Source organism: Harpia harpyja, chromosome 2 (assembly GCF_026419915.1).
Source record: "Harpia harpyja isolate bHarHar1 chromosome 2, bHarHar1 primary haplotype, whole genome shotgun sequence".
Taxonomy (NCBI): domain Eukaryota; kingdom Metazoa; phylum Chordata; class Aves; order Accipitriformes; family Accipitridae; genus Harpia; species Harpia harpyja.
Window position 1 is genome coordinate 60,866,884 of NC_068941.1, and position 14,487 is coordinate 60,881,370.

A 14,487-nucleotide genomic window follows, 5' to 3' on the forward strand; every position below is an offset into this window, starting at 1 on the left:
AGGATGAGCTGTTTGATTGTATACTTATCTAACACTTAGATATTTCTTGTCTTCCTGTATTCTAAGATTTTTTTTTTTCTTTTTTTAAGGAATTGTGTAATCATATATTTTTTCCATATCTGACAATGTAGGTCTAGTGTTACAACTTCTTGATATTAGTGTTATGCATTAAATAATGGGAATAGCTTATTTTTTTGCATTGCGTGGAAACAAGACTTATTGCCTGGACTGGCCATCCTCATTGTGAGCAAGGAGCAGGGCTTCTAAAATGGTAAATCAAGTTTTTGAAGCATAGGCAAGTATGAAGTACATATGGCATTTTGCATTTTGAGAAGCTTTTATAGTAGTTTCTGTATAGTCACTTCCCTTTTGTTATTTTCAGCAAGCAGATACATTTTAAAAAAGCAAAAACCAAACAAACCACAACCTTTAGTGTGACTTGAAGCACATATTTTTATCTGTTATCCTTATTGGGATATAGTAGTTTTATCTATTTGTTATCCTTATTGGGATATAGTATTTTTATACCTTTACTACTGTTCTAACCATGTTCCTTTCTATAGGCCTCTGTCTACAGGCATATATCTATCTTCAGAAAAGGGGTGGACCAGCTTTGATAGGTCCCTTGGGTTCACCGGCCTGTGATGTTTCCATATCCTCTGTGAATACTTGTGTCCAGTTCAGGCAGCATGCGTGAATGTGTGGGTGAAATACTACTACTTCTACAGTGAACCTAACCTTTTTCTACTATGTTAGCTATCTTTCACCTCCAAAGACAACAGTGAAGAACGTCCCTCTGTCTCCTATGGTTTGACGTTGCATAATTAGCCATTGTACTAATTTTGTCTCTCTGTAGCAGAGGTCACTTGTTGGAAAGAATGGTTGTGGGTGGATTTCTTGTGGGTGGATTTCTCATGGCTGGCTCATGCCTGCACCTCTACTTCCCAACTACTTCAGCGCTTGAGCTGTCCCCTGATTCTCCATTTCATGTCTGCCGTATGCGTGGGTCTAGAGCAAGTCGTTTGGTATGCAGAATAAATGCAACACAGTGATGGTGTGCAAGATGTCCCACTGTAAAGGGAAATCACTGAAGTAGGGAGGTGAGAGGAATTGCAGTGGTCTTTTTAGCATTATTCTTGAGTCATTCCTTCCTGTTCCTGTGCCCCATGGTTTAATAGTGAGAAATGCTGAGCTAAAACACAGCTGCACACCTGACATTTGAAGGCTGTTGGTCATTAATAACTGTTGCTTCTGATGCAATCTGAAACATGTCTGGAGCAGTATATTTTAATTTAATTTCACATATATAAGGTTTTTTTTAATCTGTAAAGTACACAAAGACAGAAAAATCTTCTCTCACATTAGGCTTAATTTGCTGGATGGGATTGCAAGGTGGGTCAACTTCGAATTGGCTTAATTTAGCATCTCATGATGAAGCAAAGGGAGCCACCTTAATTTGTGAAAGGGGACAACTTAGGAAATACGATTACTAGAATGATGTGCTGTGTATCAGGAGGTTTGCTTTATTTTTTTCCCAAATGTTAGTTGGTTATCTGGTTGGATTCACCAGTGTCCTACTGCACATGTATGGTCCTTTTGAGCACTCACTGAATGCCAGACTTGACATGAAAATCTCCGAGTCTTGGAGGAGAGAGGGATTCAGAGAAAGTAATAAAGCCTGTTCATCTAAAGAATTTCTGTCATTCCGGATAAAAAGAACCCAATGCATATTGTGTCTCTCTGTCCCACAGCCTCAGTTAACCAGCAGATGGGATCCAAGCAATATGTGTGTACCCCACTGGACACAGAAAGCTGGCTAGATACATTACAGAAGTGGCAAGCATTTTTTTCTTCTTCATATGTTGTTGTGCAGAAAAAAAGACCGGGAGAGGTGTCTTCAACACAGTTATGTGGAGCGTTGAATTCTGTGCTTTGTGAAAAAGCATGTCTTGTTTGGATCCCGCTGTTCTGCATTGGCTAATCCGGCAGCCCTGAAGCTGCTAGGCTTGCCACGCAGTGACAGAGAGAGGGAGAAGCAATACTTGCTGCTGTACCAAGTGTTGTAGACTTCAGTAACTCAATTTTTGGTATTTGCATGAATGCATGTTTTACTTTAGGTAATCGAAGTTCAAGTAAGGGGGGTACCATAAAAGAAACAGAAGACTTAAAATGATTTTTTTTGATAAAAATATCCAAGGTTTCATACCAGGTGCAAATTATTTTTCAGCATAACATGGTACAGCTTTGTAGTACAGCTCATGAGCTCATGGTAATGTTTACGATTTGACTTTTTTAATGGTTCACTACTATGCCTAATTCCCCTTCCATTTTAAAAAGCCCCTTACTGGGGCTTCTTGTTTTGTTTTGGTTTGGTTTTTTCTGGTGTTAAATAACAGTTACAGCTTTATCTGAACTTAGTTCCTGTCACTCTTCCTGATGCTGACCATGACGTGCATGAATTTTTAATGCACGTTTTCTCTGCCTGCTTTCTTCATAACAATATACATAAGAGACAGAGTACTAAACGTGTTTTTAAAACTTCCATGTTTTCCATGGGTAGTAACTATTGTGTTTCAAGGGTGGTGGAATTGTGACAGCTATATTTGAAGTTGCTGTTTGCTTCTGTTTATAACACTGTGTTTTCAGTTGCTTATAATTGTGCCAGACTTGCACTATTTGGGCTGAAATTTCCATCCTCAGGAGAGAACAGGGCAGCTGAGTAAGGATTGTAGTATCTCAAATAATTCACTAATTACTAATTATTTCCATGTTGCCTGAACAGCGTTCATCTTTCATAAGCTGCACTCTGGATTGGATGTGCTTGGCAAATCAAAATTTTTGACGTGGATTAATTCAGGACCAGCCATGAGCTGCTGCCATTTTTGTTTTGTTCCAGATTCCAGTAGAAACTTCCTCTCCTATTAGAGACTCGGCTCTCCCAAAAGTGAGAAGTGGCCCTATACAGTCTCTGTAGATTAATCATGATTTTGCTCTTGGAAGTGCATCGTTCATGTGTTTCCCTTTGCCACATAACAGAGCATGTTGTAAATTTCTGTGCTGGGCTTTCATTTTTAGCCTCTTCTGCTTCACGTAGAGGAAAATGGTTTTGAATTCCTTCAGAAACAGCCACTTTAAAAAGGTCCACTTGTGTGTGGACTTGTGTGAGGACTGTTATTACCTACTGCTTTTACATGTAGACTAAAGCCCAGTACATGCCACCTCCAGTTACGGGCTGTTCTTCCACAGAGCTTCCCCTCTGGAGCATTGAACTGCAGTGTTTTTCCATGCATTGTTACTCTGGGCAAAACCTGCTGAGCACCATGGGCAGTCCTTTCCTTCTTTAAAATCTTCATAATTATCAATTTAGGCGAGCCAAATCTTCTCAGATGTCTGTGCTTTTGACCTTGCTTCTTCAGGGCTTCTGCTAGCCTTGGTCAAAGAATTTCCTTCCACACAGACCCTGGCTTGGCTCAGGGATGGGTTTCACCCATATCTTCTGCTTCCTGCCTCAGCATGAACTTGTGTTGCCTGTGCAGCATCCCAGTTTCTCTGGAAACTTGGTGAAACACGGCAGTAGCCACAAAATTGTGGGAGCACTTCAGCAACAGAGTGAGGGAGCAGATGAGATGACGCATTGGTGCCTATTTCACTCACCAGTTTTAATCATAATTTAAAATCAGCAGCGGGGGGAGGCCTTCCTTCATCTGTACTCAAGTTTATTTTTTGTAAAGAAGAGTAGATTAAACCTATGATTACAACTGATTGGAAACTTTACATAGGAAGAAGAGGTACTTTTTACTAAGCAATTTTACTGTACTCTGTGTGCTTTCACCAGTGTAGATCTTTATACGCTCTCTCTCTCTCTCATTTTTCAAATTACTTCTGCAGTTAAAGCAACATCAGTGTCGTAAGTGGAAAAGAAAGCAAGAAGTCTCTGCTGAAAAAAAGAGAATTAGATAAATTTGCTATATTTTACATAATGTTTTTTGCTTTTCTCTTATAGAAAAAGTACCGAAAAGGATCTGTGGATATTTCAAGGATTAAATGTGTAGAAGTTGTAAAAAGCGATGGTATTATTCCCTGTCAAAATAAATATCCATTTCAGGTATGTTCCTTTTATATAAAATATATAAATTACAGTGCTCTTTTCAACAGTGCCAAGCCATTTGGATGTAACTTGCTTGAAATTACTGCCACTTCCAAGTATGGAGCCCATTCTCTGGCGCTCTGGGGCTGTGTGTGGGGTGGTTCAGGATCAGTGATTAAAACCCTTGCTCAGCAAGCTCTGCTCCCTCTGCAGTTGCCTCCCTTGAGAGCTGTGGCTCATACACTTGGTCTTTTCTTTTCCCCACCCTCTCTGCTTGGGTTTTGACTGGAAAGTGCTTTGTCCTGGTCTTCTTCCAAAACGGGTTAGCTGGCAGCCCGTTTTCCTGTCTTCATTCTTTCACATTAAATTAAATTTAATTACCATTAAATTGTATAGGAATAAGAAAATCAAGATAAAACTTGTTGCATTTTCTTCCATTGTGGATGGAATGGAACTAAACACAGAAAACGAAGTGCTTAGAGGGGGAAAAAGAAAAATATGAGGGGTCAGATGCTATGCCTGCTTATGATAGAGGGAAGGGTTGGAGTGAGGGTGAATTCCACCGCCGGAAAGGGGACGCTGGCCCCTTTCTCCCAGGGCAATACTTGCCTTCCACCAATACAAGCAGTGAAGAAAAAGAAGGCAAGAATAACCCAGGAGCAGTACAGAATCACAAGGAGTTATGAAATGGCTGGGAACAAAGAACGTCTGATGATGAAATAGCTTTAGCAATTAAATAGAACTGTTTTTAGAAAACACACAGTAAAGAATGAACAAAGCAAAGCGTGAAGCAAACATTTTAAGGAATGCTCTCAGGATAATATACCATTACAAAATCCTTCCTTATGCTACTGAAAGCATCATATATGAATAGCAAACCCTAATAACCTTTTCGCAGTTTCTGCATTTTGTGCCCGAGTACACCAATTTTGCCAAATGCAAGAGTCATTTGTCTTGTTCTGTTTCCTCTGTTTACTGAGGAATAAATAAATGAATGTTACCAGGTGAATGTATTTTGATTATTTCTTTTCCCCCTCCAGGTTGTATATGATGCTAATACGCTTTATATTTTTGCACCAAGTGCACAAAGCCGGGATCAGTGGGTGAGGAATCTGAAAGAAGGTAATGGAAATTGCTCATACTTAACATCTGACATATGTAAATACCTTTACTTGAGCTGTCTGGCTGGGTTGGAGTTAACCTGGTGCTGTGTTTTGGATTTGTGGCCAAAACAGTGTTGAAAACACACCAGTGTTTTAGTTGCTGCTGAGCAGTGCTTGCACAGCGTGGAGGCTTTGCCTATTTCCCGCTCCGCCCCTGCAGCGAGTAGGCTGGGGGTGGGCAAGAGGCTGGGAGGTGACACAGCTGGGACAGCGGACCTGGAGTGACCAGAGGGATATTCCAGACCATATGACGTTGTGCTCATCAATTAAAAACTGGGGTAGAGGAAGACAGGGGTTGGGGTTTTTTGGCTTCCGTATTGGCCATTGCTCAGAGATGTGGCTGGGCACTGGTCTGCTCATGGGAGATGGTGAGCGATTGCCTTTACATCACTTTTAGGGTTTTTTTTCTTTCTTTTGCTTATTAAACTGTCTTTATCTCAAGCCACAAGTTTTCTCCTCTTGTTCTTTCTGTTCTCAAACCCATCCTGCTGGGTGGGGGGAGTGGGCGAGTGGCTGCTCCCGGTGTCAAACCACAACAAGCTAGAAAAATAAAATGGTAGAGCTTCTGTTGCATATATCCACTGATTTTTATTTTTTAATGGGCCAGCTCATCGTTTGCATACACAGCATGTGATAACAGCTACTGGGAGTATCAAACACCCAGACTGATATAATTTGATTTGTGAAGGCCAGCTGCAATTAGAATTTGACTCTTTGTTTTTGTACAATGTGTAAATCATCAAAAAGCTTATCCAAGCTAGTTAATGGCATCACTTAGAAGACAGGAGGCATCTCCACTGAGATGCGGTCTGATTAATGCTATCATAGTGAGTAAAGATTTTTTTGATTCCCCCCTGCCCCCCCCAAGAGCCTCTTGATGCTTTCTGCCACCATCAAATGCTCACATTAATTGCAGGTGCTGTGTAAAGTAATAAGAAATAACTTCTGGTCTGGGGACCACAGGGCAAGGAATAACCTCTGAAACTCAGCAAGCCCTTAGGATAGGGGTAAGGAGCCTTTCAGACCAAACACAGGCATTGTGCCATGGAATAGCAATAAAATTCAGCTATCTTTTCCTCCAGAACACTGTTTGTAGAGGAAATTGAGTAACTTGCAGCAGTAATAAAAAGAAAAGGGGCAGGCAGATCCCCCATGGCTTTCCCAGCTGCTGGACTGATTTGCAGGGTGTGGGTGGGCACCTGGGTCTCCTTTCATGGAGGCACCAAGGGCCTGTTGGGGTGTCTGGTTTAGGCAGGGAGTGTAGCACTCTCTTCTGGAATAAAGTAATGCATTATCCTAAAAACATCCTCTACTATCATTGTATCACCTCCATGTAAACTTGCAAGAAGGTCCTTAAGAGAAGCAATGCTAAAGCAAGGACAAGTGAAGATTATGTCTCCTGTCAAAGATACTGTAATATTTATTAAAATGGCTCTCTTCCAGATTTTTTTTTTTAATCTTTCAATATATGCTCCTTTTCTTCTTGTAGAAATAAAGAACAACAGCAATATAATGGTGAAATATCATCCTAAATTCTGGACAGAGGGAATTTATCAGTGCTGCAGACAGACAGAAAAATTAGCACCTGGCTGTGAAAAATACAATCTTTTTGAAAACAGTAAGTACATATGTTTTCACATGAAGTTGTTTTGGTATATTTTTCTGCTTTTTTTATACGATCCTGTCATCACACCTGAATGCCCTAGATATCAGGCAAATTTATAGAGCAGGGTGAATCATTGATGCTGTGCCTAAAGTAAATCAAAATGTTTCATTTCGAAACATTTTGTAAAAAATATAAAAGCCAGTAAATTGTCCTCACAAAAAATGTTTAGAGAAAGCTGAAAGGAATCATTGAGGTTGCTGAATTTCACTTGGTTTGTTTTTCCCATCTGAAACTTATTTGACCAAGCGTTTACCTCAGAGTGAATATAAAACCTGATGGTGAAAAAGATTCAGCTAGAAATCCTTGCCAGCTCTTCAGTTTTAATAAACAACTTCTACATACCCATGTAAAAGAATAATAACTGTGTTGCGTCGAGTATAAAAATGATACAAGAAGGCTCAATGTATTTACAGACACAGGACTGAATTTTCTTAGAGGTTTGTAAACGTCCGTATGCTGAACCTGGATGAACCTGACTTCTATAGGCACGTGCATCTTCCAGCATCCAAATCACAGGTTCTGCTTGTTCAGCAGCAGATGCTAACAGTAATTATTTAGTCCTCAATTTAAGGAAAATTCTGTAGCAGAAAAAGAAATTGAGCCATTGCTTACCTTCCAGTGAAATCGGAGGTGCCCAGATGATTTCTTTTGTTGGCATCTTAAGTGGCAATGGTGGGGACCTGTGGATTTTGTTGCATTAAAAGACTTGAATAAACAGTGGCTCGTGGCCAGCAAGAATAAAACATGACATATAGCTGAACCTTTTAAGTGCGGAAAAAAGCAGTGCGGGAGAAAAAATAGGTTTGGATTTGAGAGAAATAATAAAAAGTACATACAACTTCCATGCCTTATTTAGCAAAGGAAGGGCAAGGGGGAGTGCTATTTTTTTTTTTAGAAGAGCAGATGTCAATAGGAACATAAACCTTTAGATTATCATGGTGACAGGAACACTGCTTTCTTTTTATGTATTTTTTTATCTCTATCCCTTTTTTATTTCTCATATATTTCTGCATCTGAGGGCTGATTCAGGGATGTCTGTGTGGCACGCTCTGGTGTGGCACAGACATTGCCAAATTTGTGGTGAATGTAGCCTGCTGGCTGATTTAGGATGCTTTTGCAAGAATACTTAATCAACATTTTCGTAATGCTTAATTGGAGCTGTCTTTGCTTTCTGATTTTCTAAGCTATCCTGAAGGCTAGTTAATTTCAGATAAGGTTTTAATATCTTTAAACCTTTTATTTAGTTTTTAAATTTATAGCTAAATGGATAGACACAAATCTCTTCCTGTGCTTTGTTTCTAGATGTAATGAGATTGCCCTCTCCAATACCAGAAAAAAGTGCGGTAGGTAGAACTTTTATAATTTTGAATAGATAACTGCTGCTTTTTGAGATGGCGTTTAAATTTCCAGATATTCTTTCCCTATCCTGGAGCAAAGGTCTGTTTCCATAGGCATCATGCTCTATCTCAGGATGGAAAAAATCCCATTGAAATTTAGCTGCACCTATTAGCTGTATCTGTACTGCTGGTGGGAGAGGTGGTCGAAAAGCAAACGCCAGCCAGCGTTGCCCTTTACTGGCAGCTGCGGGGCTGCAGCGCAAGCCAGCCCCATGGGTAGCACCCAGGTGATCATCTGCCCATCACCCCAGCTGCCTTCCCAGGCCACCACAGCTCACTCCTGGGGCAACCTGGAACTAGCCCAGCTTTTGCCTCTGGGATGCTCAGCTAGTTTGCACTGGTGTGATGGTAAGGGTGGATGGGGTGGAATAATGGAGCAGAGCGGGATGATAATCATGTTGGGTCGTTTTCAGCGAAGGCCTCCGCCACCTGTTCCTCCAGTTGAAGAAAATGGCAACGAAGAGGAGGAGATGGTGGTAGCAATGTATGATTTTGAGCCTACAGAACATCATGATTTAAGATTAGAGAAAGGTGAAGAATATACGGTGATTGAGAAGAACGACATTCACTGGTGGAAGGCGAGAGACAAATATGGGTAAACATGAGTTCCTTGTTTTTCATTATAAAGTTCATAAGGCTATTTCCATGTTGTAGTCGTTCATATTGACTGTGTGTCAACAAATAACTGTATTAGATCCCACTTTGGACCCCAGCCCTGAAATCTCATCCCTACCTTTATTCCCACATAGAAACCAATTTTAAGAAGTGCAGTTCTTAATAAATTGTGGGGCCTGAGTGCAAACGCTGTTGCAGAACTGGAAGCTTTTCCAGTTATATTTCCTGTCAGACTTTATGGTTTCTCAGTTAAAGCACCAGCCAGGCTGCAAAGCCTTGCTAGACTGGTACAGTACTCCCACTTCCCTGGGGAATGGCTCATTAGGGAGCAATATGGTTAACACTCAGCTCAGCAGGCTCTGACTTCCAGACTTGAATAATCATCATCTTATTTAATAGCTAGATCATTAGGGGCAATCTTTGAATGAGTTGAGAGAGAGTTGCACTGAGATGCTTTAATGACTACAACTTTACATTCCCTGGATTAAAATTTTTCCCTGTGGTTTTAAAGGTGAAAGCTTCCATACTTCAATATTTATCAGGTCCCTGTCGCAGTATGTTAGGGGTAATGATGAGTTATCAGGCCGTGGCAGGCTCCATATGTATTTCTAGTTACTGACTGGGACCTCCGAGCACCGAAGTGACAGAGCAGCAGAGGGTTATGCTTCTTCACCCCTTCTGCTGGTTTTCTTGGACACTTTTGCTGCCTGTATCACTTCTCTAGGTGCAGTGAAAGTTAATATGGAAATGTTGACGTAGAAAATTAGTTTCTGTACAATCAGCAGTTGAGTGTGTGGGTCAGTAATAAATAAATGACAGCAAGGGACCTCTGGTGATTAGCAGAATGAAACAGTGTCTTCTAGGCATGCAATTTTACATGTTTTCATTCAGATGATATGTTATATATTTTTTTAGAAAACAAGGATATATTCCAAGCAACTATGTAACAGGAAAGAAGTCCAACAACCTTGATCAATATGAGTAAGTGTGAATATCTGAATTACAATCTGGAAGATCATAAAATGAAACCTATGCTTTAAGAACAACAATGTATTTTTAAAGTTTTGAAAGCAATTACTTACATACAATAGCATTGATCTCAGAGATGAAACTTAAATATTTGAAATAGGCATATATTTGTTCTGATTCTCCTCACTGATTTTGCTGTGATTTGTAATGTAGAGTCAAGTCAGTGAGATGGCCATCAGGCATGTAGTTTTTAGGCTATTACCATTAAAGCAAAAAAACCCCTCCCAATTCTCTGATGGACAAGGGGAAACTTTAAAGGAAATTTACCTATTATAAGTGTGCTGAATTGGGTTTTTTAAATATTAAAGTGACATATCTATCCAAAGTGTGTGGCAGTGAGATAGTAGAGTACAAAATAGTGGAAATAATTCAAAGTAAACAACAGAACAGAGATTTTGGAAAGCAGCTCTAAGTTTCAAGAGAATATATCACTCGGTGCATTTTAAGTCTCAGTGTATGCATATAACTTATCAGCTGTAAAAGCTTTTTCCAGTTGATGTTTAATTATGGAGTATTTATTTAAGAACATCGGGATAACGTTTAACACTGTAGTCTCCAAGCCTGTTGTTCTTGATATTCAAATGTCACTACAGCATGAACCGTTGTGCCTGAGAACTTAAGATATATCTCATGACTTTCAGATAAAATGGAGCTGTAAGGAAATAATTAAAACCAGTTTACAAAACCACATTAGTAGCTCCAAAACTACTCTCAGCCACGTATGGCTCCTACTGCTGTGTTTTGACAGAAGGTCAAATTTCTTCTGGGATTTTGCCCTCAGTTTTACAAGAGGGATTTACTTGTTCTTTGTTGCTTTCTCATCTTTGAGGCTCTTGTTAAGAGCCCTGCCCTGCTCTGGGCTGGGCTGTGGGGCTGGCAGAAAGGGAAGGAAGGAACTAGGCTGCCTTATCTGGTCCAGCCACTTTGTGCCTTACCACCTTGGGGCTATAATTCTGAGTCACTGCACAGGCCAGGGAGGATTACTCCAGGTCATCTACCAACTGCAAGAAACCACTATCTCTGGTACATCAGAACTTGATCAGAGGCTGCTGTGCCACTTTCTTGCTTGGTTACCGCTGTGACAGCATAGCTCAAAATGATTGCACCATGCCATTTGCGAGCTGCGTGTTTTTCCTTTTTATGTTATTTGCTGCAGCTGGCTGAAATGTCAGTGCTTCTGTGGCTGCTTTAACCTGCCCATGCAGCACCGAGCCTTGGGGATGTGCAACCGTGACATTTAATTCACTTTCAAGCTCCTCTTTGGTAGGTGGGTCCTCCCTGGAAAATCAGAACCGTGAAGTTATTGCACGAAACAGCGGTCTAGCAGGCAGCTCCGCAGGTGGCTCCACCGGTGGGTGGGCAGCTGCTTCCCTGGGGCTGCCAGCCTGCCCTCGGGCTGCCGTTCAGAGCAACTACTGCCATCAGCCTGCACGTCTTTGAGAAGTGTTTTTGCCACAAAATTAGTTCAATTACCTGCACTTTATTGGCTTCTGTGGGGTCGCACTGGATGTTTTTTTTCAGGGCATTTTTTATGGGAGAACGGCACAATGCAATAGGGACTGATTTTTGTACATTAACAAAGGTTCCGTTCTTGACCTTCGTTTACCATAAAACTATTGAATCTGTAGCTTTGTTTTAAGCATTTTATGTAAATCATGCACCTTGGAGAAGTTTTGGTTACTGATGTCGTGTTGCAGGTGGTACAGCAGAAACCTGAACAGAAGCAAGGCAGAGCAGCTCCTCAGAAATGAGGTGAGCACAGCAGCCTTACAGTATTAACTGTAAAATGCACGTCAAGTAGCTTCTTTTATTAAAGTGAAGGCTTATTTTGGCACATGCAAATCACAGAACGAGTAGAAGAGGAGTGCAGTTTAAAACCGCTTGTACAAAAGTGTCGATGTGCTTGCATTTTAGGATAAAGAAGGTGGTTTTGTGGTGAGAGACTCAAGTCAGCCTGGCCTGTATACAGTTTCCCTTTATACAAAATTTGGAGGGTGAGTTTCTGTGGCTGCTCTGCACACCTTGTCTTGTCCAAATCCATGACCTGGAGGAAACCCCAGGAGAGAGCTCAATAAAGCAATGAGGGCTGCTGTGATAAAAAAGATGGGTGACTAAAATGAGCTTCTTGACTCCATGGTTAGGTCATGTTTGGTTTAATCCAGTGTAGACCTGAACCACCCAAAGGAGGAGGTCTTGCTCTCCCCCCCCCCCCCCCCCCGCTCAGTCTCTTCCCTCCTGCCAGTCCAAGTGTTTGCCTCGACGTGTGGGAGCTCGCTGGGCTGAAAATTAACCTTTTGTGGGTTTATCTTCAACTTGGTCTGAGCACTGAGATGACGGTGAGTCACCAGCGCTTGAGATCTTTGATATTCAAGCTGTTCCTGAAACGTGTGACAGTGGGCACCCATGCTAACCCTTTCGGTTTCCTTTTCCTAGTCAATGTGATCCTCTTAAAAAATTCACAACAAATGAAGTTGTATTATTACTAATTGTTATTATCGTTATTATTTTTCCAGAGAAGGTTCATCAGGAATAAGACACTACCATATAAAAGAAACAGTGACGTCACCAAAGCAGTACTACCTCGCAGAAAAGCATCTCTTTAACTCCATTCCAGAAATAATTGAGTATCATAAACATAACGCAGCAGGTAGATGAATTGGATTTTTCCTGTTGCTTAGGGTTGATTTGAAAAGGAGTGTGAGGTGTTTTTAGGGCTTTTTATGAAGGTTTTTAGGTTTTTATAGATCCTTCTTTCTTAGGGAAGTCATGAGACACTGCATTTTGCATTTTTCCAATATAGACAATAATTTGAAAAGTTTTATGTAAAAATAAATAAATAAAAAGTAATGCTACTGTCCCCAGAGTAGCAGAAGAACAGCTGTATTGAGTCAGGAAAAATCATTCTTTCAGCTCCACATTGTGTCTCCAACAGCTGCCTGTAACCCACAGCAGATGGATAGGGATGGTACTTCCCCAGAGTATTCCCAGGCACTAGCTTATTTTACCTGCGGGTCACCACCACTTAAAATGATCTTACCTTTCCATATAGCAAACAGATGAGGAGAATAGTAATGTGTTCTTCAGGAAATCCCTAAAGATGCATCTTCAGATCTATGGCTGATGCTGGTGTCCTCCCACTGTATGATAGGATGGGGAGAATTCAGGAATCGGGTTCAAGGCACAGATACTAATGTAGTATATTTTTTCAATTCAAGTCTGTGCATAAATTTCCCTCATGAGCTATATTTTCCAGATGTTTATATCAAGCTCAGATGACCCAGCATTTCCTGACGATATTCTGGAAAATATGCTCCAAAAACATAAAGCTGCTTTTCATTTATTACAACTGATTTTGCTACTTATTTTTAATTGCTTCATTCTTTTTGTCATATCAAGTTCTGACAAGATTTTAGGAGAATATTCAGCTAGCATGCAGCATTTATTTTTTTTATAAAAATATACATAAACTGAACCTGGTGGGATTTGTATGTGTGAAACAGAAATGATCAAAAGTAACATTGTGAGTTTTAGATAATCTTTCTGATCTGATTAATGAAAGGGGTCCTCAGTCTTTTTGGTGCCAGCATAACTGTAAAGCCCAAATACATATGCATATATCTGTATCTATGTCTCGCCAGTAAAGAAGATGCAAGAAGTTAAATGCAGTGAGTGCTCCTGTGTACCTCTTGTAGGCACTTTTAATAGTCAACACAATGCAATAGCAGAAAATATGGTCAAAGCTGTATGTAACAATAAGCTTATTGTTAATCAGTGTTGAAGTTTGCAGTGAACACGTGGCTGATTTGCTGCGTGGTGCTATTTCAGAAGTAAACTGTGTCTCTTGAATTATCATTGAACCTCAGGTCTCGTTACCAGGCTGCGTTACCCAGTGACCCCAAAGAAGACAACAGCACCAACAACTGCAGGATTCAGCTATGGTAATTGCGTGTTATCTACGCATATCTACGTCATCTACACGTACCTTTTCTAATGATTTTATGTATGTTAAGACGCTACAATATTTTCTAAAAATTTTGAAAGACCTAATTTTGTGCTGTGATTGGCTATAGTAACTTATGTGGGTCCAGGTTGTAGCTCAGAGGCCCTTGCTCAGAGGATCGGCATGCAAAGGCATCACGGCTGGTGGCAGGCATGTGGTGCCAAGGGCAGCAGTGAGGAGAGGCAGAATGTGTCACCGGTGCTTCAGGGGAATTTGGCATCTTCCTCCATGCTTTTGTGGGCACCTTGAGCTCTGCCCGATTAAAGAGCTGTGCCTTTGGCTCCTTCATAAGCCTCCGGACTTCTGACTCAACCTTGGCCCTTTGATCTTTGTGGAGGGGTTACTTTTTTTTTTTTTAACATAAATTTGGAATAACCTGTTTTAAGCATGGCACACCAGGTGATGTGAGCAGCTGCTACGTATTGGCACAACTTTCTGTAATGGCAGCTTGTTGAAATCAAGTCTGATAATATCAGTACATAATTATTGGCCTCAAGAAGGTTTGGGTTTTGCCTCTGTGTTGGTCAGGA

The 14,487-nt window shown here is 40.7% G+C and overlaps 1 protein-coding gene across 5 annotated transcripts in view; it reads left to right on the forward strand.

Annotated features, from left to right (window-relative positions):
- The window catches only part of TEC (tec protein tyrosine kinase), a 55,019-nt gene that overhangs the window by 33,674 nt on the left and 6,858 nt on the right, over positions 1 to 14,487 (forward strand). For 3 of the 5 annotated variants that reach the window (XR_008234136.1, XM_052780119.1, XM_052780120.1), the window contains exons 3-12: positions 4,004 to 4,105; positions 5,128 to 5,209; positions 6,740 to 6,868; positions 8,219 to 8,259; positions 8,727 to 8,908; positions 9,844 to 9,909; positions 11,655 to 11,709; positions 11,872 to 11,951; positions 12,471 to 12,604; positions 13,821 to 13,895. Coding sequence is in view for 4 of the 5 variants with exons in the window: in XM_052780119.1 (XP_052636079.1) it covers positions 4,004 to 4,105; positions 5,128 to 5,209; positions 6,740 to 6,868; positions 8,219 to 8,259; positions 8,727 to 8,908; positions 9,844 to 9,909; positions 11,655 to 11,709; positions 11,872 to 11,951; positions 12,471 to 12,604; positions 13,821 to 13,895 (946 nt within the window). In the remaining variant the exon portion in view is untranslated. Of the gene's footprint in view, positions 1 to 931; positions 1,101 to 2,207; positions 3,610 to 4,003; positions 4,106 to 5,127; positions 5,210 to 6,739; positions 6,869 to 8,218; positions 8,260 to 8,726; positions 8,909 to 9,843; positions 9,910 to 11,654; positions 11,710 to 11,871; positions 11,952 to 12,470; positions 12,605 to 13,820; positions 13,896 to 14,487 lie in introns of those variants that run through there. The other 2 variants (XM_052780122.1, XM_052780121.1) reach the window with 2 other exon arrangements.